The 27,193-nt window shown below is 34.1% G+C and overlaps 2 protein-coding genes across 5 annotated transcripts; both read right to left on the bottom strand.

Annotated features, from left to right (window-relative positions):
* Nucleotides 1–2,209: 2,209 nt before the first annotated feature.
* LOC114409978 (coiled-coil domain-containing protein SCD2-like) lies at nucleotides 2,210–11,089 on the bottom strand. 2 transcript variants are annotated; one of them, XM_028373685.1, is made up of 17 exons: nucleotides 10,476–11,089; nucleotides 10,016–10,185; nucleotides 9,102–9,183; nucleotides 8,912–8,953; nucleotides 8,768–8,830; nucleotides 7,635–7,684; nucleotides 7,516–7,543; nucleotides 7,099–7,173; nucleotides 6,865–6,975; nucleotides 6,722–6,782; nucleotides 6,434–6,550; nucleotides 6,229–6,347; nucleotides 5,493–5,562; nucleotides 5,149–5,190; nucleotides 4,591–4,631; nucleotides 4,053–4,179; nucleotides 2,210–2,641 (listed from the first exon to the last, which is right to left on the bottom strand). In XM_028373685.1, exons 1-17 carry the CDS (start codon nucleotides 10,866–10,868, stop codon nucleotides 2,502–2,504), a joined length of 1,731 nt encoding a protein of 576 aa, XP_028229486.1. In that variant the 5' UTR covers nucleotides 10,869–11,089; the 3' UTR covers nucleotides 2,210–2,501. The 2 variants fall into 2 exon arrangements, with proteins under 2 accessions (XP_028229486.1, XP_028229487.1); XM_028373686.1 differs by having other exon boundaries at nucleotides 2,296–2,641; nucleotides 10,016–10,181; nucleotides 10,476–10,617.
* Nucleotides 11,090–16,314: 5,225 nt separating this feature from the next.
* LOC114409977 (poly(A) polymerase I-like) lies at nucleotides 16,315–26,258 on the bottom strand. 3 transcript variants are annotated; one of them, XR_003666253.1, is made up of 14 exons: nucleotides 25,992–26,258; nucleotides 25,764–25,874; nucleotides 24,798–24,895; nucleotides 24,159–24,242; nucleotides 23,865–23,998; nucleotides 23,600–23,672; nucleotides 23,463–23,508; nucleotides 23,221–23,330; nucleotides 21,761–21,868; nucleotides 21,626–21,685; nucleotides 20,844–20,905; nucleotides 19,002–19,314; nucleotides 17,188–17,280; nucleotides 16,837–16,962 (listed from the first exon to the last, which is right to left on the bottom strand). XR_003666253.1 is itself a non-coding variant. In XM_028373682.1 (13 exons), the coding sequence occupies exons 1-13, from the start codon at nucleotides 26,173–26,175 to the stop codon at nucleotides 16,723–16,725; spliced, it is 1,623 nt and encodes a 540-aa protein (XP_028229483.1). In that variant the 5' UTR covers nucleotides 26,176–26,258; the 3' UTR covers nucleotides 16,315–16,722. The 3 variants fall into 3 exon arrangements, 2 of the variants coding, with proteins under 2 accessions (XP_028229483.1, XP_028229485.1); XM_028373682.1 differs by lacking the exon at nucleotides 17,188–17,280 and having other exon boundaries at nucleotides 16,315–16,962; XM_028373684.1 differs by lacking the exons at nucleotides 17,188–17,280; nucleotides 21,626–21,685 and having other exon boundaries at nucleotides 16,315–16,962.
* Between the last annotated feature and the right edge of the window lie 935 nt (nucleotides 26,259–27,193).

The raw sequence follows: 27,193 nt of genomic DNA, 5'->3' as shown, positions 1-27,193 counted from the left end.
AATTTTAAATGTATCTGTGGCTTGTCAGAGAAGCTAGAAAATCTGAAGAATACTCAAAATGCCTCATTAACCACAAACAATACTCACTAAAGAGCTTGAGTGATGAAGGGGGTATACCTTTTCCTTTTTATTTTATTTCCTGCTTCACTTTCATTCAAAGAATCTTTATTTAAGTAATGAGTGAGATCTGGGATGATGTTTTTTCATGCCCATAATAAGTATGTTTTTGAATAGATTAAAAAACCAAACATTTTTAAGTGGAAGTGGAAATCAAATCAGCCAAGTCCCATAAAGTCTAATCTTTTCCTTGTAGTGGTTAAAGACTTATCTTTATGTACTTATGTGGGAATGAACTTGTTCCCTTTGACCAGATGTGAAAAGGCTTTTCTTATAATTATAAGGTAACTCTTTGATTTTTTTTTTTCAAAATCTTTTTGTCCTAGTGATACAAAAGCAAATACAACCCCACCTCCATTCATCAACAATATATAGTATATTTCATTTTGCTTACAAACTCACATGCTAGCCTCCAAGGAGCCACATGTTCCCCCCATTGGGGCCACAAACCTTTCCACGCTAGCTTCAAGTGGGGCCATCCTTCATTCACCATTTCAATTTTCAACTATGCAAGCTGGGTTGTATAATATATGTTGCTTGTTAGCTATGTAACAGCGCAATTCATGGATGTTTATGACTTGGAAAACATTTGGAGTGATTTGAATCGACCCCATCTAACTAGGATGATGTAGTCAGGCTTATAATAATTACTACAAAGCCGTGTCACCGGACCACTCTAACCCACAAGGGGTAGATAGGTTCTTATTTTATTTCCACAAGACAGGGCAGAAAAAAATGCAAGATAATGAATGCCAAAAAAAGAACAAACTATAAAATGACAAATTTGATCAACATTTTATATGGTGGATTCTGTGCTTCTGTTGTATTTGCAGCTCAAAGAACTGGTAAAGGAGAGAAAAAAAATGGTCCCTACCTTTTACAGCTTTTGCAAAAGATTTCAGGTTTTTCATCATTACTAGCACTAGTGTCACTGATTTTGGCGTTCATCTCCTCATTGTCAAAATATACTATTGCCTCTCAGACCCGAATTCTATTCCTATCCAACTCCTAAACACAAAGCGAAAAGAAGAGTAGGTGCTCATAATGTTAAGGAAAATTTTATGTCACAACACAAGGGTATGACTGAATATTATTATAAGCATGTAGAAGTGGTTAGAATGACTTTTGAGCATCAGAGTTGGAAAATGTGTGAAAGAGTGCGAGTGAAGCCTATATTCTGCTTTTGAATTCTTGCAAGTAGAGCAAAGGCATGCCTTTTTGGTTGAGTAATCTTGGGTATTTTTTTTATTTCGTTTTTCACCTCAGAATTTGGGTCCTTTTCACGATTCATTAAATACACAACAAGTGGAGAAAAAGCTCGTCAACTTTTACTATTAAATTATGCAGGCTTTTCTTCTTTTTATGATCCCGGTTGCTATGCACCAGCCACTATTGGCCTCCACACTCCACAAAGCAGAATAAACAGGACCCCGCGTGAGTATAGAGCACCATCTGAGTTCTGAACTATATTCTCAGAATCCATAAATATATATTGACGACTAGAGTATCTATGTTTTCTGTAAGCAAAAGCACGCTCCTCATAAATCTTCCGTTGAAGATATGAACTTGGATTGGTTATTTTATACACTATTACTGTTACTACTATTACCATGATTATTATTTTCGGATAGGAGAGGTATTTTTTATTTTAATTTAATTTGAGGAGATGGCTATTAAATAAGATTTTAATGTCTATGCAAAGTATAAAATAGTTTTAATTTTATATTGATCTAATCACAAATCATTATTTAAATATTTTAAAATAATTATTTTAAAAATTAATAAATTTATTATATATAATAATTTGTGTAATTTTTTTTACACTATTATGCATAACCTTTTTTCTCTTAAAATAAAAAAGATTACATCCCAGAAATATTCTTCAACTCTCGCTAGTTGTCATATATGCCACTGGCTTAATTAAATTCCGACGCAGAAATAGGGACAAAGGAACTAACATGTCAAATAAAATAACATCAAACTATTGAACTTTACATTCCATTTTTCGGGGGCAGGAAGCTTTTCAAGCTTCAATTGATATCAACATAACTAAACGGAAAAAATGTATCAAACCAAAAAGAGGAAAAATAAATAATAGTGGCTTCAATTCTCATGCATCTTCATTTGATACCAAACAAAAGCTCAGATTCCCAAATTACAAAATTTAATTTAAAAGAATAGGGAAAAATTCAGTCCTATGTAGATTGTTAATTATTACAACCCACTATGTCTCGTGCAACGTAAAGATTCTTGCTTTCTTTGTATTCCCGAATATAATGTTTGAGATGTTTACAGATTGGAAAACTTGTGTAGAAAACAAAACAAAAACAAAAATATACATATAGGACAAAGAATCGATTAAGAACTAAAGGGGGCTCAGACAATCAGGATGAGGCATCAGAGTCAGAGGCATGCTTATGATTAGCATCTGCTGACCCCTGAAGCTGATCAATTCCCTTCCGTGATGCTTCCCAAAGTTGCTGTTCTATACTCAGCTTCCTCAACTCCAACAAGCCTCGCTCAACTAAATAAGAAGCAAAATGAGCGTAGTTCATACACAAAACACTCCAGTACATTAAAAGCAATAAAAATTGAACCATTAAGACATCAAAAGCAATAAAAAATAAACATTTAAAAACAACACCCTACTACTCTCTTTAAATTTTTCCCGTATACATCTAAAGTCATAGCTACATCATTATATTTTTTATTAAAAAAACATTTAAATTAAAGTAATTTGTAATCATATGATGTTGTATTTGTTTCATAGGAAGAGGGGGAGGATTTACGAAAGACGGACAAGAGCTGTAAATATTTTCATCCCTCCGTCATTTGAAACAGTTGAAGAAAGGAAACTATTGGAGCTCCTTTATATAAAAACAAAATACTTTATTATATGACATCTCATTTTTTTATTTCGGGTTTATATGTCATATTTTATTATATTTTGAAAAATTTATATTACATCTGCTTTAATTTATATGAACGAAAATGATTTTGAATTAATATAAAATTTTACATATGTGATCTATGTGAAAAAACTTTTAATTTAACTATGAATTTTAACAAAATATTATTCAATTGAAAGTTATAGAATAATATAATAGTTGTCAAAGTTACACGGATGTAATTTGATCCCTCCATATATATATATATATATATATATATATATTCACTTTTTACACAACTAAATAAGAGGAAAGAAAATATTTTCCCATCTGTCCTTCCATTTTCTTTTTACCAAACAACTTAAAAATTATCTTACTTTCTAATCTTTTCCTTCCTTTTTATTTTATTTCTTTTCACTTTCTTTCCTAAACAAAAAATAGTGTTGCTTAGCATTTTCCTCAATATGAAAAAGGTATAGATAATTAGACAAATTTAAGGAGCTTGATATTTATATAGCAGTTACGACCACTTCTAAGGTTCAGAGTCAGACCCAAAGATCATCATTCATTCATTTGAATATCTTACGAGGTACTTCAAGTTTAGGTAAAACCTAAAAGTGGGGTTGTTTTGGAGTTAATTTTGCATGAGTGGACGCACCCAATTACTTATGAACTGGGATAAAACAGCAGGAATTTTGAAAAATTAATAGCAAATATTTTAGAAGTGTATGCCTGACCTTCTAGAGTAGCAGATTTTTCAAGCATACCTAGTTTTCACAATCTAAAAGATGTATATAAATATTATAAAGAAAATACTAAAATTACTTTTAGTCTAAAAAATACAACCACAAACATTGACCTATTATACAAAATATTTTTAAAATCCCGTTACGATCCATAGAGGAAACTTCCATTGGGAAGATTATGCCAATCAAGACACGATTCAAAAAAACACGTATATATTAAACCATCTGTAGTTTCAAGACTGTGCACTTTTAACTTAGGAAAAAACAACAAAAGATCATGATAAGAAAGACAAGAGCTTACCATCAACAGCATCATGTGAACTTGGTGACTGTCCACTGCGGGCAATCCAAAACTGAAGGCGTTCTTCTGCAATATCTTCTTCCACACCATGAAACAAAGCTCTTCTCCAGAAATAAGTTAACCATGCCTGTAATGTTTATTAGTATATCATATCAAATTATGCACACAAACTATTTTCAGAATTGTTATACTTTTAAATTCAAACTTTGACACAAACTGTTCATCAATAGCCACAGCTACTTGGGAGCCTCCAGTGCGAGATTTCATCTAAAAAGGATTATGGCTATCAAATAAAAGTGCAATAAAACAATTGAACTGATTTTCCTTATAAATAAAAGTGCAACAAAGAACACAAATCTCTGCCAAGATAACTGATTGCTGATTTGAGAAGATTTAGACAGATGTTATGAACATGAGACAAATAATAGTAGAAATGAACATTCTATAACTTTAATATGGAGGAAGATATCACAATTTCATACAAATAAGACCATGAATAGTGCCAAATTTCAGAATCTTCAAATAAAAAGCAATTGACCTCTTTGAAAAGAACATCTTCTGCTTCCTCTTCACTTAATTCTGGAGGAAACAAAGAAACAGAAAATTAACAAGAATCATCAGGTCATCTGCCAGACAAATTTCCATTCAGAAAAGAAGATGGCTAAATGCAGCCATGTCTGTGTCATGTATTAGCATAAATACACGTGAAGTCATTGGCCCACATAAAGCCTATCCCACAGATGGAGGTCAGCCCATAATCAATAAAGTTTAAACAGTTCAATCAAATGTCGTTATTGTCACATATAGTATATAGTATACTAGTATTGCCAAATATATTTCTCTATTATCTTGGGGTATACACCAAATATTTTAAGCATTTTAGCTTGTAGAAGGCAAGAGTGGTTTTGCATTTCTCAGACAGTGAAAAGGGTAAAAATGACTACATCACTATGCAATTTACAATATAAATGTGATATCACCCTCCTATACAGATCACATACACCAAAATAAAAACTGAACCTATTTCTTACCTAAGCTTAGAATAGATAAACATCCCATTAAAGACTAAAATAAAAGCTGACAACTTAATTCTTACCAAATGCTTCTGAATATTTGGCATCACCACGTGATTTGGAATCTGAAAATAAATGAATAAAAATGTGAACATTATAAATCAAATCATCTTCTTCTAAACAACTTATTTTGGAATAGTTTCAAAATAACAGTTTTGAGGAAATTACTAAAAAATGTGTAAATGAAACAAAACTATTCAAATAGAATTCTTATCACAAATTAGACAAAACACAATTAATATGGTATGAACTATACTAATAGAAGGTAGACAGAAGTCACCGATAAAATGAGAGAATTGTGAGTAACCAAATTGATTAAAAGAAGTAGAAAACTAACATTGAAAAAGATACATGTTAAATTAAATACCTAAAACGGATTGTCGAACCGAATTTGGCCGTCTGTGTTGGGCTAATGCGAGCACAACAGCATCCTCAACCTACAAAATTTATAAAAATAATGATCGGAGCAGCAATTTACTATAGAAGAGTAATTGTGGAGAATGCCAGCTCCTTACAACCAGAGGAAGCCCTCTGTACAGAACACAAGCAGCAACAGACAGAAATGAAAATGTTGCAAAAAAACAATGAAGAGATACCCCTCCCCCCCGCCCCCCCACCCACCCACCCACACACCAAAAAACAAAAAACCCTTCACCACCCAACATGTGAAAGCTGTTGATGTTGTTACAGCCATTCCACTCCCTTCTAACATACTGGACCTCTGGCATTTCCTCTGAAGTAGCACAATCTCATTTTCCCCAATTCCTCCGTTGCATCCTTTCATACCCATGTAGCCCATCACTCTTATTCAGCCCATGTTTCTTTTTATAGCATAAACATGTGGTATGGATGTATCAAATATCTTTTAGAACTCAATAAGGAAAAGGATGAATATAACATGGAATGATATAAAAGATAGGAAGGAAGTCAAATTTCAACTGGACTTGTACTATAGAAATTTGGGTTCTTGTAATCTGTGCTTTAAAAGGAGTGAAAGTTTAAAATATAATTCTATGTATCTAAAATGCCCAAGACAAAAGTGTGATAAGGAACTGAACAAACAAAACACTAATTTTAAATAAAAAAAATTAATCAAGGAGAACCTTTAAGGAAGCAAGTTCCCTCAAACCCATCTCAACTGAGAGCATACTCTCAATATTTCCTTCCCCAGCAAGATCATTCAAATCACGAACAAGTTTGCTTCTATCTGGACCATCAGCACCTGGTCCATGCACTTTAATTAGACATCATTGTGAAAATTTTCAGACATATATAATTCAAATGAATTTTTTGAGTACCAACTCGTACTTTTGTTCCAAGATTCCTCCTTAGCCTTCTGTCCAGCAGAGATGACAAGTTCAAAAGGAAGAGGAGCTAGAGAAGACCAATGCTCATGCTTGGATTGTGCTATATCTGCACATATGCCTAAAAAGCATAGAAGAAACATGTCACAAGAATTATAAGGATGGATGAACTGCCTTTTACAAAATATACTTCTCATTTTTTTAAGTCGTGATTTTTCAGATCAATGGAAAAATAAAGATTGGAAAATGTCTTCTTTTCACAGAAAGTAAAGAGCAGTAGCAATTTCATTACCATGTTTTACAGCAAGACCCCAGTAGCGGGCTAGCCAACATCTCTTCAGGACAACTTCCTCCTAAAAGACAGATAAGAAGATGAATTAAGACAAATGGGAAAATGAAGACTTGTTAAATCTTATTTCAATGGTAAACACAAACCATTTCTTCTTGGGTCAAAATCATTCTCTGTGTCATTGTGCGAAGAGACTTTGCTTCAGCTTCAGCTTCTTGCTGTTGTTCCAAAGCTGCTGTAGCATCATCTTTTAGGTTCTGACAAATACAAAGAAGATAGCTAAAACTTACACCGGAGAATAATTGATCAGAGCTGATACATATGGTAGAATAAAGAGAGGGGGGGGGGGGGGGTGGAATGCATGCTTTTTTCAAAACTACCTGAATTTCCACTCGAAGGGCTGTGATATCCTCATCTCTCCCACTCTGTGTTTGTTGAGCAGCCTTGAGAGCAGCCTGTATAAAAATATTGAGTACTCCAAGGACAATCTTTGAAAGAATGGACTGACATTGATGAGCCTCTTGCTCAAATGCCACAATTTAAGAAGAAAATTGTAACTGGAAACAGTTTTACAAACAATCAAGCAGCATAACTGCCTCTGATTCATGCTCCTTTGCACAAATATGCACTTATGCATTTTTCTCAATAATACAGTAAGTCAAAAACGTTTTTGAGATTAATACTTAAAGGAGATAGAATAGTGCATTATCAATCAAGGGTGATCACAGAACTTCAAACTTCCAACCATCATTAATTTCATATTTATGCCACATCTAATGTCCATTGTTTCAGTATACCTCTCTTTGACGCAGAGCAGCTTCCTTCCTGCAAATATATCACACAAAAATCATAACCTTAAATAAAATAAATAGTTTCAATACCAGTCAGCATACAAGAGAATTTAAAGCTAGTTTACCTGCTTAGCAGTTTAGCTTCCAGGGATACACCTTCTCCAAGAGAAGCAACCTAACAAAGTCAAAATGAACAAGGATACAGATATCAGCACACTGAATGACAACTATATAGTTGTGCATAGTCAAATAGATCTTAGCGCATATAGGCCCAATTTGGATAAATTTCTCCACAAGCACTAATGGGGGGTGGGGGGGAATAGGGAGGTAAAATGAATCTTACTAATAAGAACCTTGGGAGAATCATGCCATAAAAGCTGGCTGTTGTAGTCGGAGATCCCAGGGCCTTATAAAACCCACACTAGATATTAACACACTGGAATCTCACACTTCTAATGTCAAACTCAAGTCCCATATCTTGCAATTTGATCCTAACATCCTACCACACTTCACAGCGCTAACACCATGCAGGCTGGTTGTGCACTGGCACTTTGGATAGTCATGAGCAAACACTGCAATATCAGTGTTGCCAACCACACTGCTCATTTGCAGTTGAGACACGAAGAACCTTCAGAAAGCCACACCATAAAAGCTAGCCATTGTAGTTGGAAAGCCCATGGTGATATAAATTGTTGGAAAACCACCTTATTTGCGGTCACTCCTTGCCCACCTTAGTTGCAGCCTCTTTGGGAGCTGCCTAAATTGTGGCCTCAAGGGTGATGGTTTAGTCCCACATCAACTAGAGATATGACTTAAATAGAGCTTATAAAGCATGGGCAAACTCACCTCACAAGCCAGTTTTGTGGGGTTGAATTAGATCCTAAACCCAAATTCTAAGATAAACCCCACACTAAAATCTCATACTTCCAATTTGGGACTCAAGTCCCATGACTTGCAATTGGATCCTAAAACACACTTCTTCCAAAGTTAAAATTAGGTTATGCACTCAATTTTTGTAGTAGTTGAGAGAGTTTCTAGAAGAGTCAAGGAGCATAAGTTGAACTTATGAGAGAAAGAACTAGAAGTTTGATTCATTTTACTTCCTTATTTTCTTCTCCTATAAATGTCTATTGAGAAGTTTATCTAAACTTGGATAGTCGCAGACTGTTGTAAATGAAAGCATACTATGATCCTAAATACGCAAAATATGGTAACTATGTTGTTTCATAATTTAGTTAATATCTAGGAAAAAAATTACCTGTTTCTCAAGTTCCCTAGTTCTTGCCTCCACTTCTTGGCGTTTTTCCTCTGCTTGTCTTAGCTGGAATATAATCAGGCATTGTGTTCAACATCACATAACACGAGCAAAAAGCCGACTTTGTTTGGGTGTGAATGAACATACCTTTTCTAATAAATCCTCATTCTCTTCTTGTAGCATATCAAGCTGCAATATCAGTATGAATCAGCTTCAAAACTCATCCTTTATAAATTACTTTAAAAACCTACTTAAAGCTTAAAAATTAGCATAGCCAATATAAGGATCATCATATTTAGTTTTTGGAGACTGAAATTGGTGAATGTAAATATTATACTTCATCACGGAGTGCAGAAGCTTCACGCTGATCTCCTGTGTCTTTTGAGTTAAGTGGTCTGATGGACATATCTGATGTAAACCTGAAACCATCTCTAATGATTATAATTCAAAGAGTGGGTCATCAATATTCCTAATGGCCAACAAACTATAATTATCTAGGTTATCTCTTCATTCAGTCTGCATACATACACAAAGATATAGATAGATATATGACCTCAATAAATAAAATAAGGATTAAAAACTCATTCCTGCATAAATCAGAACCAATTAAATGTGTGTGTGTGTGTGTGGGGGGTGGGGGGGGGGGGGGGGGGGGGGGGGCACGAGATAGTATCATGATGATTTTGTAGGAATAGGGCCTTGAACTTTAGTGATGACTTCACACACATAAGTATTTTATGACAACTTCCTATCTTTTGGGGTAATTTTTAAATTGTGGAGAGGTAACACGACCAAACAAGTCACAGAAGTAGTCTTACAAATGTTTTACATGTATATATCTTTATTTCTGTAAAGGGTCCAAGACGTCAAAAATGGAACTAAATAATTTAATGAAAAATAGAGCGTAGGCAGGTCTGGTTTAGCTCATTTTTGCTAGCTTCATGAGGTGCTCTAGAAGGGTGGGAAAAATATTATTTCTGGGAAAGAAGTTATTCCTAAACACCCAATTCATAAATTATAAACTTAAAAAAGCTTTAATTTTCTTTTGATAATTTTATTTTCAAATCTTAACAAGCACCCTTATGACATTCCTTTGCATTTGCCTTCTTTAAAATTTATGACAAATTCAGCTTCAGCATTACAGTATTATCCACTCAACCTGGAAAGGCTCCAAGACGTAAAGCTTACAAGTCAATTACTACCACAGCTACAAAACCATAAGAATTAAGGTAGAACAGAACTACACAGTACCTTTTCTCTCTATTCCGATTGGTAGGAGGGTCAATAGGAGGTATAGCCATAGGCGTCCGGAGTGTGGATTTGTTCGGTGGCACCACTGCCGCTGAGCGAACTGAAACCGCTGGTCTTCCAGCTGATGTTGAACGAACCGAATGAGTATGCTCTACAAAGTTCCGACCTAACTAATAAAAACATCAAAGCCGTATTAGCTCAACAAAAACTCGATGACACAAATTGAATCAATCCACAAACGATGCAACAACAGTAGCAATCCTAAACTTACGATCTCGCTTAATCATTATTAACGAAATAAAAAATTAATAACCACGAACCAGCAAAAAAAGTTCCTAAGATCAAAATCGTATCGAATACGCATCATCTTCAGTTTTATTTTATTTTTCACAATTCAACAAGTGAATCCACGCAAATAAACACGCAAAAGCGTCAGAACAACAATTGAAGTGAGAATTACCGCAGGAGAAGGAGATCTGTTAGGCCTGGCGACCGAAATCGGAGGAATGGCGGTGGCATTAGCGCTGGCACTCCGGTTACTGCCGGAGTTGCTGGAGAAGGAAGAAAGAGAGGCAGGAGACGGAGCGCTGAACCGGAAATCGAGATCGTCGTCGTCCTCGCCGTCGTCGGCGGTGGTATTCTGAGACGCCATCACGCGAGCAAGTCGCTGCGCGGCGGCTTTGGCGGCCACGTTTTGCGTGCGCTTGACGGTGGAGAGACCGGTGGCAGAAGTAGGACCGAGGCGCGACTGAGGATGAGCCGGCGACATCGCCGGCGACGAGGAACCGGTGCTGCTGGAACCGCCGCTCCACTGCCGGGCGTACACCGGACTCGCGTTTCTCCTCCGATCCATAAGTGTGAGGTGTCGTGGATATATGAGTGTTGCGGAGAGATTGAGCTAGATTTTCTCGAAGCGAAATTTTCTCGGGAAAATTGGGAGGAAAGGTCGGAGAGTCTCTGTTCCGTTCGAATCGTGCGCGGCTGTGTGGGATAAAACGACGCCGCTTCGTCGTAATGGGTCCGCGGCAGAGAATAGACCGAGGAGAATACGTGGCTTTTTATTTTTTGTCAGAGAGCTTCTTATATTTGGTTTTCTTCGAGTTTTGGCGGCGTGAGAACGGCGTCGTTTGAGGAGAACTTGGAAATTGGAAGCACAAACATATATTGTTACCGGATTGAATAGGGGAGGAAACAATTCAATTTGGTTCAAGTCAACCACATTTTTTGAAAAAAATGGATTGATTCGGTAAGTTTGATTGACTATCAGTTACCTTGGTGGTATGAATAATTTAAGAAATTGGCCAAATAATAAAATCTTGATAAAAAAAAAAAGTCAAAACGAGTTAAAAACAAGAAAGAATGATTGTAATGAACCGGTCTAAATCGACTTTTAAAAAAATGTTTATTTTGTGTTTTTAATTTTTTTTAAGTATTTAAATTTTAAAGTAAATTAAAACTCATACATGAAGTATACATTTATAGACATGCACCAAAAACAAAACCAAGTACACAAGATAAACGTACATTGTTTTCAATCTGTTTTTCCCAAATATTTATATAGAAAACATTGAGCATAACTCTCTTTTTTTCTCTATTTCTTATACAAATCTTTAAAACTAGAAAATAGATTGAAAACGAGGTAACATTTTTTTTTATTAAAAAGTAAAAAAGAAAATAAAAACAAAAAATAAACGCCTCCTGAACTCTCTAGTATCCTCTCTAACATCTGAATATTTTTAGTTGTATCAATGCTACAATACTCCATTTTTCAAGTTTACTTACTAGTCAAGGAACATTAATTGCTGGTTGACCGTCTAGCTTTTTTCTTCTTCATAACTAAGATATAGAATAGTACTTTTTTAACCTTGGTAATGAGTTTGGGTATAAAGATTTAAATATTCATAAAATACTAGAATGTGCACATGAACTAATAAGTGTGCGAGTAAATATTATCACATTATTTCCAAAATCTGTGAATCCTTAGATGTGTCATTTTTTTTTAATTACATTCTTTTACTCCTATAATAATTACCGTCATTATATTTATCATATAATCTTGAAGTTCTTTGATATTAAAAAATACATCAACTTACAGCGGATGGTGAAAAGTCTCATGCCAGAACATACATTTACACAACCATGAATTGGTATTAATTATTGGATGAAAATTGGATAATTTAAATCTTAAAATACATATTTTATTATTTAAGTTTGATTTACGAGATAAAATATAATTATCCAATCTTTATATAACTGTTCGAATTGACTGAATGCACGCTTAATGCATTACTTCATCGATCCAACTTGGGTCATATATAACTATGTTTGATTTTGCGTTGAAATCACTTAACATGGGTAAGAAACATAAAAAAAAGTAAAGCTATACAGAATTATTATCGTGGAAAAATGAATCAATTTTTCAAGTAACACAAAACCCAAACTACTATTAGTCATTTTATTTTGTGGAGAATACAACAAAAAAACACAACTTTTTCTGGTGCTTTGTTTGCTACTTTATTTGCTCATATCATATCTCCCTGTTTTTCCCTTTATATGAATTAGTCTAGGACAATGACTCTCATCATTATTGTGTTTCTTCATAGAATAGAAGACAAATTTCAGATACAAGATAACATCTGTGTCTTTTAGATGAAAATCACATGCAGTGTTTTATTTTAAAATATTCAACGAAGTTATAATGTATATTTGAATCTTGAACAACAAAATTGAAGGATTTATTGATTTATTTAAATAAATTTAAACCATGTCAAATTTTTTTCTCAACTATTCATCAACATTTTGCCCAAACAAATCAAATATAAAAAAGAACTAAGCTTAACATCTTCTCCAATATACCATTCCCAAACTCATTTATTATTTAGCTACATCTATTAATAATACAATACATTCTTTTAAACAACACACTCTTGATTATTAATTAAATTTTATTAGAAATCACAAAATTTTATAAGTCTTATTCCTTCATCATAATTTAACAATTTCACTTATAATCTAATAATTTTTTTAATAAATTTTAACTAATAATAAAAAATTTATAATGAAAAAAAAAATGTGTTAAGGAGTGTTTTATAATCACTCATTTATTTATGATTACAGATTCTAACCTTATGCCAAGTACAGTAAAAAAGAAAGAAAACCCTAGTACCGTGACATGAGCACAAGAAAACTGAAAAACACGACAAACCTTCAAAGTGGCCACTCTCCAGATATAATCAAGTTCATATTCATGATGTGTTAGGATACCACCATCTGAATCAAGCTTGTATCATTTGATCAATTTGCTGTACGTATTAATCAAGGCATAACTTTAACTTTTTAATACCCCACAAAAAAGTAGAAGCCAAGCACAATGATTAAACCACAAGGAGTGGATATAAACACCCAAAGTACCAAATGATTTCGTCAAAGCGATGAAAACATAGCTACCTGTACAATGTAATATTTAATATGAAAAACCAGACACCCTATGTCCAGTGACACCCCTCAGTGGTAAACTTGACCAATAACACTAAACACCTATTAGATTAAACTTTAGTCTTGGTCTTGCCCTACAAAAGTAATAAATGGGATACATATCTTCTAGGAAAAAGAGAGAGAGCAGAGTACAAGAACATGCCACTTACACAAATAGGAATAGCAAGTTACACAACTAAGTTGCATTAAAAAATAAAAGAAAAACTAATCTGCTTATTAAAGAGCATTTATTAGTATAAAAACGAGGCCAAATAACTTGGTTGAATGATGAACACTTTTCAGTTATACTAGATACTTCTACTATCACTTCAGAAAACCGTATGAATTTGCATTCAGCTCACCTCCTAGTCTCCATCATTCTTTTGAACCACTTTGTCTATTTACTCTGCTGCTTCTTGGACGATTGTTATTAATTTAGAGTTCTTCTACTCAACGATGATGCCGAATTCTTCCTCCATAGTCATCACTATTTCCATAGCAGCCACAATTATATATTCATGTGTCCAAACCAAAGCTTCATAAACTGCACAGACTTAAATTTTCTAAATAAAACAAAAAATATAAAAAAAAAAAACTAGTCCTTTCCTCAGTAATTCCCAATTTTATGCTTTGTGAATAAGAATCTTTCTAACTTGGTTTCTGGGGTAAGCTCAGATTCAAGTGCCAGAGTAAGTATTTTTCTCACAATCTCATAAACTTGCACTGTCTCAGATTCTGCCTGGATCATTACAAGAGTTTCATGTGGCGAATTTTCGAGTTCTTTTTCCATGCATGCAAAATTTGATGGGAAAAAATTATTTAGCTGGAAATGAATTACTGCACAAGAGATGCGAAAGTCAGATGTTCTCAAAGAAGGAAAACTCCTTCTGGCCCACCGCACAAAGTCTGTTCTCAAACTTGAAATTCTACAAAAAGCCTGCATTTTTAAACATCCCTCCAATTTTTCACCACTTGATTATTTCATAAAAGAAAAAACTTGCATACAGTTATATAGGTATTTTTTAGACTTTAGTGTTGTTCTCTGATCAAAATTTGAGTTTTACCTCACTAATTTATGTTGACCTTTAATGTAAATCTTTATTTCGTAGATTGTCGAAATAAAACTCCAATTCTTAATAGAAAATAGGACCAAAAACATCACAAGAAATTGCATCTAAGTTTTTCCCCAAATTAATGGGTCAGCGTAATAAACTGAGCAAATATTGCATTACCTGTAGAACATCACAATTTGGCCAGGAATTTCAAAGTGGTTTGAACATATTGGCAGTGTTTATCCATAGTGACATTACTTAAACCTTTCATAATGTTATGTACAATTAGTGAATTTACTCTACAATATCTTATCATTTTTCCATCTAATTTCTCTGACAATTGGCTGTTTTTAATTATTATGTCTTAGCCATAGGCCCTTATAGTTCGAGCAATATCTTATGCTATCAGACCTATCCAAAAACAGATTCAAAATCATTGGCCGAGTCGCAGGTGTAGTGTAGCCATCTAATTATCTGTAATACACATCACTCGTCGGGGTGCTGTCTTTACCAATGCACATCAACGGGATGTATAGAGTATTAGGAATTTGACAAATGTACTTATTAAGAGTCATTTTCATGCATTCACTGAAACTATTCATGAAGCAGTTTTCAATATTTGGACCAAAGAAATTGATATTACAAGTGGTAGTAGTAAGCTTTGTCATATCCCACGACCACCAAGTAACAATATTGACTATTGAGCATTGTATGTCAGAGGCACAGCCTATCTAAAGCTAACGTGGCAGTTACTTGTACGGTCAACATCGGATGCAACTTGTGCTTATAGGAATTGGCTTTGATATATAGGGGGCACCCCGGGCCAGCAAAGCATTGGGAGATGGATACATAATTAAAAAATAAAATTATACTATTTATATGATACCTTTGTATAAGTTTTATAAGAATAGTGATATATAAGCACTTTATTATTTGAAATCCTACCAATATTTCTCATTTGTTTTTTTTTTCTCTTATATCATAAATTTTGTCATACTATTTTTCTCTCTTTTTACTATCTCATTAGGTGTTAAATAACATTGTGGGTGTCAATCAATAATGCCAATGAATGGATGATATTGGAGTTCAACAATTCTTAAAATTAGCTATAAGTATGATATTTTCAAAAACAAAAATTTCAAGTATAATATTAATATAAAATTATATATATAAATAATTATTATAATAAAGAAAATAACTAAAAAATGTCTATAAAAATAATTATAAATAAAATTGCTAACACAAGTAATTCAATATTTGTGTCTTTTAACAAAGACAGAAGTTTGATTCCCTGGTTATACTAAAAAAATATTACTCTATACTCATGACTTAAAATCATTAATAACTAATGAATAAACAACTTTAAAATATCGTAAACAAAATTTTAATACTAGTTATATATACCCTTAGCATACGGACATCCAAACTCATAATTTAAGAATCAAATAACTCCCCCAAAATAGGCACAAAAAGTCTTAACAAATTCACCCGGCTCGACTCAATAATTGGGGTTCAAAGAGACAAAGAAATCTAAGACGAAAAAAAGAAATGAAGCTCAAATTTCGTTGTTTGAATGTTTTATAAAAGTAGTTTTTAAAAAAAAATGAAAATAGTTTAACCCATATTCAATCTGCCCTAATGTGTTAAATAACACTCAAATAAAACAAATCTCTTGCAGTGACAAATGAAGGAAACTCAAGACTAATGTAATAAAAAAAATGTTATTAAACAAATGAACAATATTTCAAAGCTGTAGAGTAGAGCAGTCGATTCCACCAAAATTCTGTGTTTCATTCGCTAACAAAAAAGAACTCGTTTTTACTTGGTGAATTCCGCAATAACTCACAATTCTATGACGAGGACATTTGAAATTGCTAAATACAATACATTATTCAGTACAGAATGCTTCACAGCATAGCTTGGATTTAAGCTTTCCTTTACACTCGAAAAAGCGCTCCCTCTAATCTCTATTATCCTCTGACTATGTAGCGAGTCTGACACATTGCATACCAGGGTAGGGTGGTGCACTAGTGCAACTTCCTCTCAAAAGTTGACAAGAAATTGATGATAATTCCTGCAAGCCACTGCTTTGAGCCTGGAATTTAGGACAGTTCCCTTTTGATAAAATGCCTACTTCAGCAGCATGTTTCTCATGATTTCTGATAAAAATTTCAAACTAAACTAGCCTCCCTGTGAAATACAATTGCTTCTTAATGATTGATTTTGATTAGGGCAAAGTGGGTATACGGTATCAAATACAATCCTTGCGAAAACATGTCGTACTTCTTGCAGGTTACCCAGAGCTAAGGACTGGTAATCAATTTTCCTGTGTTGCTTTGACAAAAATTTCTTAACGGTACTCCTTCTCACACAGTCGAACATGTTGTATACTTTTACATATAATGTTATCGGGATGAATACCTGTAAAATTGACAAAAGATTAAGAAAAAAATCAAGAAAGTTATTGTAGTGTATTACACTTATCAGTCAAAACAAGACATGGCACAGAAATGGAATCTACATCGTCAAATTAATTTTAAAGCAAAATATAGTCCTTGAGTGATATCCCAGATTTCCACTAATATCATATCACAAGTCTTAGTTTAGTTCTTCACTAAATGGTAGTTCAGCCTAAGAATACCCCACATTGTATGTACATTGAACGTGCCAATACTCAAGTGCACAACGTTGGTAACATCTATCTTCCCCTTCTTTGCCTTAGGAGACACATAAAGTTGACTGCAGAAAGCCCAAGTTTAAGAAGAATGAAAATGAAGCAATGATATAGCCAAATAAAGCCATAGAGAGTAATCAAGCAACTGCATGAACACTTTGTTTCAAAATAATAAATATGGAACAACAGACCAGCCAATGAGCCAAATAGGGTGCATAGAGTGAAGAAGTGTTTGTGTGAAGCCTGAATGAAATTAGAGCAATCGAAAGAATCAAATACGATGTGTTTAAGAGCATTCCTTTAGTTCCTTTTCAATTAATCATTTGAGCTTATCTGACTTTTTATTTCTTGCCTGAGGATTGGTGAAAGAGATGCATAATAGAAAGAAAAAAAGAATCAATGGTTTGTGTAATTTGCATAGGTAGTACAGAATCACTTATGCAGGAATAGCACAATTCAAAGCCATCTCTAACTTAACATATGATATGAATAACTAGCTTGCTGAATCATATTGAATCTTGCAATTCTAAGGACTATAACATGGACTCCTAAACAATAAAAAAGAGCAAATTACACTTATACCCTTTGAGATTAGTGCTTATTACACTCAATCTCACTCCTTTTTTTTATCATACACAAGACTCCCTTGTTTTTTTTTACCATCCATTACACTGTGACCCCTAGACCCACTAACACTGTCAAAGATAACGAGAAAAAGGAGGAGTGAGGATTTGGTGGCACCGCCATCACGTCCTTGACCCGATGAAGGTGGCATTGTCGTACTTGACGAAACAGTTGTCGAGCTGCAACACGCCGTCGCAGGAGATGAAGTAGAGGTTGCCGAGATGGGTGACCGCATGCGACAAGCAGTGAGAGCACCGGTCATTGGTGAGGTCGCTGCGACACTGGAAGAGGCCGTAGATGACGTCAGAGGAAGCGGGGAAGGTGAAGTTGTTGTGGTTGGCAAAGGAGACGGAGTTGACGAGGGAGGTGAGGAGCGTGTTGACGGTGTTTTCGTAGGTAAAACCCGGCGTGAACTTGGGCTGGGAGCAGATTTACACGAGAATGATAGGGGTTCTTAGGGTATTTCACAAAAAATTAACACCGTTAGTAATGGTGACTGTTCAGGGGAGATAAAAGAAATGTGATTTTAGCGAAGGGGTGTAAGTGTAATAAACACTAACTTCAAGGGGACGAGTGTAATTTGCTCTAAAAAATATCAAATATCTGGTTGATTTGCAATTTGAACTGCCTAATAACATCATCAATAATTGCCCAAGTAATCCATAAATTATAAAATAATAAGTTAACATTCCAAGTATACAACTCAATTTCTCACTATCTAAATGAAATGAACTATTTTTTTCAAGAATTTGTTGAAAAAAATACATACACATCCTTTAAGGTTTCAATTTCTAGGCCTTATCTTATTACGGTTTATGTACTTGAAAAAGAAAATTCCCTGGCTGGCACTTGGGAATGGAAATGGATTAAATTCATAACTATTAAGAAGATACAGAATCACAGACTAGTAAGGATTAAGGAACCTTCCTTGTTCACAACTTCACATGAAATATAATTTAAATTATAAGAAACCCAACGGCTGTAAACATTCTCTCTCTCTCTCTCTGCATGGTTTGCTCGTGAAAATGTGTGCTATTGGTGGGGAAAATTGCAAGTTTTGTTTTTAATGGAAGTTTGAAATATCCAGTGTAATCCATCTACTGGAGTAACTGGACAACATTGTCCTCAAGTATACATAAAAATCAAGGAAAAAGATGCTCACCAGATTCGAACGAGGGGCTTGAGGATAGTCAGCCATAGCCTGAGACACAAAATATTCATTTGTCATCTGCAATATTGTCCCTCTAACAGACTCAGCAAGATCCAGAATCTCAGCTTCCAATGCCTCAGCATCCAGACCTGAAGGATCTAATAATTCAGGAAATCTGACATCATGTGGTTTGTTGATCATCCCTGCCATGCTTACCGCTTCCAACAAATTTCCACCATTATGAACTGCAAGGCTAAATGCAGCAACAGCCAAAGGGTTCCTTGGTCGATCACTCAATGCTTTATGTAATGCTAGGATACCAACCCTGAAAACATAGATTCCAGATGTACTTAGCTTTGTCCACCCAGCCTCAGAATAATGGGTAGAAATAAAAACAATGTTTATAAATAATTTTAACCATCGAAGAAAATTAAGAAAAGAAAACTTCAAACATACTCAAAGTGTGAAGGTTGCTAAATGATCAAATTAAATATACAAGGGCTCCAAAAGTATGAGATTTTTGTTTTTTATGAACAAAAACTGTTACAAAGAAAATTAAAAAAAAAATCAGAAATGATATAGATGTTTCCCAGACACACTGGTGTGGGGCACTTGATTTCACCTAAGGCAACTCTGAGTTTAGATTATAGTTTCACCCAAGACAAGATTAGCATAGAAGACTGTGAGCATGGCATTTTCTTTAAATAGTCATAGACCGTGTCTTTGGTACGATTATGAGGTCTTCAATTCTATCTTATTTAGGACTGATAACAAGATCCCCCTCCCCACCTCTCCTTTTCAGAGGAAAGAATCTTTATTCCCATTCCCCCGACCCATTCTCAGGTTCTAGTTCTAGATCCCAAAAAAGAAAAATGAATTGTCCATAGACCAGTGACAGGCACTGAAAGAGTGCGAGACTTGGCACAACAATAAGGTTGCTGCCTTGTGACTTCGAGGTCATGGATTCAAATTTTAAAAACACTTCCTCCACTTGCAGGGGTAAGGTTGCTTACATATACCCACCCCAAGCCCACTAGGTGGGAGCATCATGCATTGAATCGTCCTTGCCTTCATGCCATTATGTCCCTGCAAATTACAATGATTTTTGTACTTAGACCCTATAAGAAAAATTGTGGTTTTTTATCCCTGCAATATTTGTCATCACTTGTTTTGGTCTGTGCCGTGACAACAAGGACTAAAAACAGAAACTATTGTATTTTGCAGCAACGTAATGGCATGGACTAAAAAAATCGCGCTATATTTACAATGACTAAAAACAAAAATTGCAATATTTTACAAGGATATAAAATTAAAACTACTATATTTGCAGGGATGTAAAACATGTTGCTAATGGAAAGTAACCGGCAAGGAGAAAAACAGGTGACGTCAAGGCATCAAAAACAAAAACAAAAAAGCAATTACAGAGACTAAAAACAAAAACAGATATATTTGCAAGGATCAAAAAAAAGTTTAAAGCCCAAATGGATTGTTATATAAACTGCTTCATAAAAGAAAAAAAATTAAAGTAAACCATGGGCTTCAATTGATGATAAATGAATCAGGAAATAGAGGTTCTTTGTGAGACATTCACTCTAAAACAGGAAGAGAGAAAAGACAAACTTTTTTTTTTGATGGGCAAAGACAAATAATCTTAATTCATGTCTTCAAACATATGTTGGTGTATAGCATGATCCTCAAAGAAGGCTTAACTGCAGTTCTTCCGCTAACTACAGAAGTATTCTAATGCATTTTTTTTCACGCAGCAATGCCAGCATTACAATTATGTTTATGACATATGGCTAAAAAAGTAAAACAAGGGAGATAAAGGCATTGTTGTTGCATAATAGATCTTACCATAAGCTATTATGACATGGTCGATTAGGTGCCAAAAGTTTATCCAAATTGGAGAACAAAGACTGCAATGAAATTACAAAAGATCCAACAAGAAAGGTCAATTAGGTGTCAAAAGTTTATCCAAATTGGAGAAGAAAGACTGCAATGAAATTACAAAAGATCAAACAAGTAAAATGTCAAAGTGGTGATATTATCTTATGCATTTTAAAATAATACCCAAGAAACAAATATTATTATGCTGAGATAAGTCTAAGCCACACGAAAGTTGGAATTCTTAGACTTCGGTCATATGTTTATATTATAAGACTAGTATGAAAAGCTTTAATGAATATGTAGGAAAATAAGGTACACACAGTATGCAGCCCATTCTTATATGCAAGAAGGATTTGGTAGACTTTAATGATTAAAATAAGAATGAATTCCTAATTGTGCTAATTCTTAGTCAAGGTATTCAAACTGAGTTAAATACCCCCTCCCCACCCCACCCCCAGAAAAAAAAATCCATGTCCTCAGTAACCAAGGAACTCATCATATTGCACAGTCTAGTTTATATAGCATATGCAAGGATTATGTGAAATTGGGGGAGGGCTTGAATTAATTTCCTAACACGTACATGTTTTTAATGCACAACTTGACAGACAGGATAACAAACAAGTTACTGAGTTAGCTTAGGAAACTTGATCTCTAGTATGCTATTCCATGTAGATTAATGCCGGTAAGTTAATCTATATCCTGCAAATGTCATAAGTCTAAACTCCACAAAGAGGTTGGTTTGGGGTTACCAGAAGCATATTGGTTCTTCTATCCCGTCTTTGAAATCCATGTTGAGCAAAATAAGCAGCCTGTAATACTAAACCTAAATTAAACTTGCATTCCATGATTGGGATTCAGAAATTAAAGGAAAAATCAACATCTACCTGAAAGGGAAGAAGTATATCTAGAAGACCGAATTTCCATAATAGCCTCAAAGAAGCTTCCCCAGAACCAAATGCTAGCATATAATTCATTTCCATCAAGAGCCTGCCCTGAAACAATTAAAGAAGGAAAACAAATTAGCCAGGACATTGGTATACATATTGTTAGAAATTAGAATATCTATAAAACATCTCGCAATATTATTATTGTATTTTAGAATATCTTAAAGTATCTTGATTGATCTTGTGGAGGATGGTTTTGCTATTTTATCATGTTTATTGATTTCTTTATTTCTTTGTAAGAAACTAAGAATTAGTATTTTATCGTTTATATCATGTCATTGTACACAAGAGAATAACAACAACAACAAAGCCTTATCCCACTAGATGAGATCGGTTACATGGATCACAGACATCATTTGGCATGGTTAAAAACCAAAGTTTCAAAATATTATTTAGCCTGAGATCTCCCTTAATGATTTCCTCCATTGTCCTTTTTGATCTCCCTCTTCTCCTTTTCATCGACTAAAAATCATGCAATCTATTCTTTCAACCAGTGCCTCTTGTGGCCTTTTTTGTATATGCCCAAACCACCTTAACCGGTTTTTTGTCATCTTTTCCTCAATGAGTGCCACACCAATCTTTGCTCATATATAGTCATTATGTATTCTATCTTCTCTTTGTACACAAGAGAATATCATTCAAATAAATTATCTCTTTTATTCCTTCTTTGCTTAAATTATTATTTCGACATGGTATTCATGGATAATTTCTTCCTTTTGTCTTGTGGGATTCATACCACTAAACCTATATTTCATTTTCTTGTTTTTCTATTCTTTATTTGCTCCCAAGCTCTCCTTTGTGAGTTTTGCCATATTGAGTTCTAGCCTCAAGCTCTTGTTCAGTTGAGAGGCCTTGCTATCATTTCAACATGTCTTTCAAAAAATTGGTATGTTTGAGCCTATCTTTCAGCAGATTAGCTCCATTTTAGCTTAATGACTCCACTTTATCCTATCTTTCCACAAACTGGCTATGCTTCAGTCTATCTTTTCATAGCCTTGCTCCATTTCATACTGACTTTTAGCATAGATTGCCATACGGAAAAAACATCGTAACAAAATAAAGCTCCAGATTTTTTAAGGATCTCAGAAACAGAGTACTAATTGTGATAGCCAACAAAGAATGGTTTCACTCTGATAACATTTAAATTATAGGATTTTAGGGGTTGAAGGGGGAAATTGAGAGAATAGAGACTTCAAATGATATTCTCCAGTGTATTATGATATGTTATATTATATGTTATAATGTGTACAGAACATAAATCACTAACCCTTATTTATATTAATATATCATATCATGATCCTAACTAAAACCAATCCTAGGAGATAAAATATGATACCCTAAATTGATTAAAGAAATAATTAAGATACTATTGGAAAAAAAATTTGTGTTCTAACAAATACCTTATCAAGGCTTAATACTGAAGAAGACAGATTTTTAATAAAATGAGCTGTTTCCTTTGAAATACTAAATCCTAAGCGAGCAGCAATTCTAATTGCACGTAGAATGCGAGCTGCAGAAAAAAAAAATATGCTGTCAGATAAACCTAAGGAATCCAGAGAGATGCTGAGTTCAAAGCAGTTTACACCTAAAAATGCACAAAATACAGAAAAGTAGAATGAAGTAATCGATCATGGAAACTCACCACAATCTTCCTGAAATGAAGTTTCGGCAGGGATTACTGTTCGCACCTATTCACACAGAAAATTGTTACAAAGTCTCAAACTGCTGCTTAGCAAAAGTAATATAAGAAACCACAGATGTTGTGAGATACATGCACACTTTAGCTTTTCTAATATCTTCTATTCCTCCAAAATAATCATAGGCAATTCTTGCATATGGATCAAGCATCAACCTGCAAGAGCATGAAGTTCGTTAACAGCATAAGAGCTGTACAAACTAAGTATATGTGAATTTTAAACAAAGCAGAGCGGTTATAGAGAAGCCAATTGCAGACATGCACCCCCCCCCCCCCCCTCTCTCCTTCAAATAGAGCAGTAGAGAAAGAGATTTTCAATCTTTTAAGTTGCAGGGACTGGTGCGCAACCCATTAATTGTAAAGTCTCGGTTTAAACAATTCATCCAACGAAGATGATCCTTCTTGCCACATCCACTAGGTGCTTCAATATGATGAGAGAATTCCATACCCGCCTTGCATTTAGTAGTATCAAAACTTGAAACCTAATCGGAATGGAGATAAGATTATCAATATAAATATATAAAAAAATAAAAAGCAATATAAGAAATTCAGCACTTAATACAGATAAATTCAAACAGGCATTTCAGAGGAGAAAATTTAGACCAAAACTAAAATTCTTTAAAGTTAACAGGAATATCAAACCTCAACAATGGTATCATCCATGTGAACATGGCATACAGGAAAACGTTTACCAACTATCTCAGACCATGAAAATGTTCTCGTCACCTGCAAAGTAAATCAATATTCATCATGTAATTTTAAGATCTTAAGAGATTGAGCCCAAAATTTACGTTTTCAAGAGAGATTCCATAAATTAACTTTTTATGCAAAGCTAAATGCCAATGTAAACACATTTGTTGTCCTTCTAATAAACATGATGTTTAATCTATAGCACTGTCCAGTAAACTGTCATTTCATTTATTATTTTTATAAGCAAAAGAAGGCATGCTAAGCATCACTATAGTGAAAGGGGATCCCAACTATGTCAGCACCCCCAATGCTAGCTATCATCTGCAGCACACCAAATAGATTAAAAAGAAAACATATACAAAGATCATAGGGGAACATACAACCAAACCCATGATAAACAAAGCCTATGTAAACCTGTAGGAAGGCATGCAAAATATGTTCCCATGAAAATCAGAAACAACAAAAGGAGGGATAGTGTCCCACCAAAACCAAAACGTATGTTGTAAGGAGGTTTAAAAACATAAAATTTAATTCATTTCAAAAATATAATTCATAAAATTTTAAAAACATAATAAAATAGAAGTAGGTAACCTCTTTAAGCTCAGCTGAAGTTATAATATCAAAGTCCTTTGGTGTTTTCTTTAGAATAAGATCCCGCACACAACCTCCTACAAGGTATACATCATATCCTACAAGGAGAAGAAAAACAAATATTAGACAGTTCAAAAGCAGGACATTCAAAATATAGGAATCAAGCAAAAATGGAAAACATAATTAACAATAAAAATAAAAGAAATATATCAAGACATGATAGCATAGCAATGCAGATATAATCCCTCCAGGACCATAATTGGTTGAAACTTGGCTTGTAATTGTATCGATGAGAATAAAAATAAAGGTATTGCATAGTCACAGTTATTTTTTAACATCCAAAGGCAACACAAATTATTGCAAGGTCTGAGGAGATGTTCAATAAGTACAATTACAGGCCAATTCTTTTATTTAGTTGATGCTGCAATCCTTAAGCGGGAAATTTAAAAGTCTTCTAGCCTGAATGTAATCGAAATGCAAACAGTTACACTGAATCATTAGTTGCAGTATAATTACACTGAATCACTATATACATTGTGCAGTATAACTACTTTCTGGACAAAAGAATTCATTTATGGTTCTATGTAAAGTCACAGACACTAGACATTAATCATGTTATGTTTCGCCAACTCTTTAGCATGAAGTTCAGATTGTATGTGGCTCGGTTTTTCGAGTATCATATTCCTATTTTAATTTTCTGGTTTGTTTCTAATGTACGCCTATTTAAAGGCTAATGGTTGACGAATAAAGTGAGTAAAACTCCTCCCATTTTTCAGCTGTGTTGGTTTTGTCTTTCATTTGCATTAGCTTCTGTCACTTTTCAACAAAGCATAGATGTAATCACCATATAAATCTAAACAACAGCAATCAACAATGTCACTTCATAACTAACAAAAAATCATTAAAGTGCTCTTCCTTTCATCTTCCATATAAAACCCAGCTTAAAAAAGTGACAGGAGTATGTACCCTTTTTCCTCAGCCCGTTGAGAACCTTTTTCGTAGTGCTTCCAATCATTGAATTGCGAATCCCAAGCTCTTCGTAATTCAGTCTCTTCCATGCCGGGGCCTTCCCGATTTCTTCATCAATTTAACAACACAATCCATTTCAGAATTACACAATGCAAAACTTCAATTCAAAATTTCCTAAAAAATAAAACCTAAGTTGAACAACATCTGTGTTGAGTCTTGACTTGCCTTCTTCACGAATTGAGACACTGGTTTGCTCGTTTGTCGGGGCCTCAGCCTCAACCGCAGCGAGAAATCTCGGCACAACCTTGGGGACACATTGGAAGGGAGTGGAACGAAGATGAAGAGTGGGTTTGCGTGCGAATTTTAAGCTAGCGATCATGGCAAGGGAATGAACAGAGTTGAAAGTCATACGCGGGCGCAGAGAAAGGTTTACAAGCTACTCGTTTTGCAATGTAGTTGTTGTTGAAATCTGAACACAGCCTATCCCATAAGGTTTAGGGTTTAAGGAAAATCTATTTTTCATTTCTTTTTTCCAAGATATAATTTTACATTTTTACTCCTTCATTTTTTTTAGATTGTTTTTCGTAAATTTAAATTTTTTTTCGTAGATCCTTTAGAATCTATGTTAAATTAACTAAAGAATCCGAAGAGTTTCAAAGTCCTTAATTTAAAGAGGCTTTAAGTAATTTCTTATCAAACATAATAAAAAATTATGGGAGATCACTTTTGTATTTTTCTTTTATGAAGAGATGATTTTTGTTTTCTATTTTTTAGTATAATCATTTTTTAGTCAACTCTTACATGTCAAAGAACTTAAAGACATTATTATTATATAGACTCATAAAGTTAAGGATGTTTCTAAACTTTGATTTTAGGCTCATAAACCTTTGAAATATCTTACAAATTTATTACAAAAATTCTGACATGGAGGTTGAGACTTGTTATGAAACAATTGGTAAGCCCTTACTAATTGTCACAATGGTGACAACATTACTATAGCATACGAAGTCTTTTATTCCATAGAAGTAAAAGGGTAAAACATAGTATTAAGGGTGTAAGTAAAAATTTCTAAGTATTGAGATCAAATGGAATGAAAGAACATGATACTGAGGTCATATTCAAATAATCATTGAAAATGACATAAATTGATTTGGTTCGATGATAAATCGAGAAGACATAACTTATAAGATGAAAACTATCTATAAAAACAAGTTATTGAAGATATGTGTTCCATCAAAGGCATGCTATTTTGATCAAGTATATAAAGACAATTATCAAAGGTTTTTTGATAGAGAGCGCAAAGATACAGGTGTTAACATCATAGATAATTAATTTGAATAAATTGCACACTTGTACAAATCTTGTAAATCGGTCATTAAGTCGAATTAAACTATAAATAGGCACAATGGTGGTCATTTTTTTTTGTT

Source organism: Glycine soja, chromosome 4 (genome assembly GCF_004193775.1).
Source record: "Glycine soja cultivar W05 chromosome 4, ASM419377v2, whole genome shotgun sequence".
NCBI lineage: Eukaryota > Viridiplantae > Streptophyta > Magnoliopsida > Fabales > Fabaceae > Glycine > Glycine soja.
The sequence above is the reverse complement of the archived record's forward strand: the minus strand, read 5'-3'. Positions and strand labels throughout refer to the sequence as shown.

Excerpts from the sequence above, each read along its gene's own strand:
- LOC114409978 (XM_028373685.1), bottom strand. The coding sequence starts at position 10,868 with ATGGATCGGAGGAGAAACGCGAGTCCGGTGTACGCCCGGCAGTGGAGC. Across the intron at positions 7,685-8,767 it reads CTAGGGAACTTGAGAAACAG|GTTGCTTCTCTTGGAGAAGG; the intron begins GTAATTTTTTTC and ends TGACTTTGTTAG. Across the intron at positions 4,632-5,148 it reads CAAATATTCAGAAGCATTTG|AATTAAGTGAAGAGGAAGCA; the intron begins GTAAGAATTAAG and ends TGTTTCCTCCAG.
- LOC114409977 (XM_028373682.1), bottom strand. The coding sequence starts at position 26,175 with ATGACTTTCAACTCTGTTCATTCCCTTGCCATGATCGCTAGCTTAAAA. Across the intron at positions 25,875-25,991 it reads TGTCTCAATTCGTGAAGAAG|AAATCGGGAAGGCCCCGGCA; the intron begins GCAAGTCAAGAC and ends AAATTGATGAAG. Across the intron at positions 19,315-20,843 it reads CCATGTCATAATAGCTTATG|GGTTGGTATCCTAGCATTAC; the intron begins GTAAGATCTATT and ends CTATGTTTTCAG.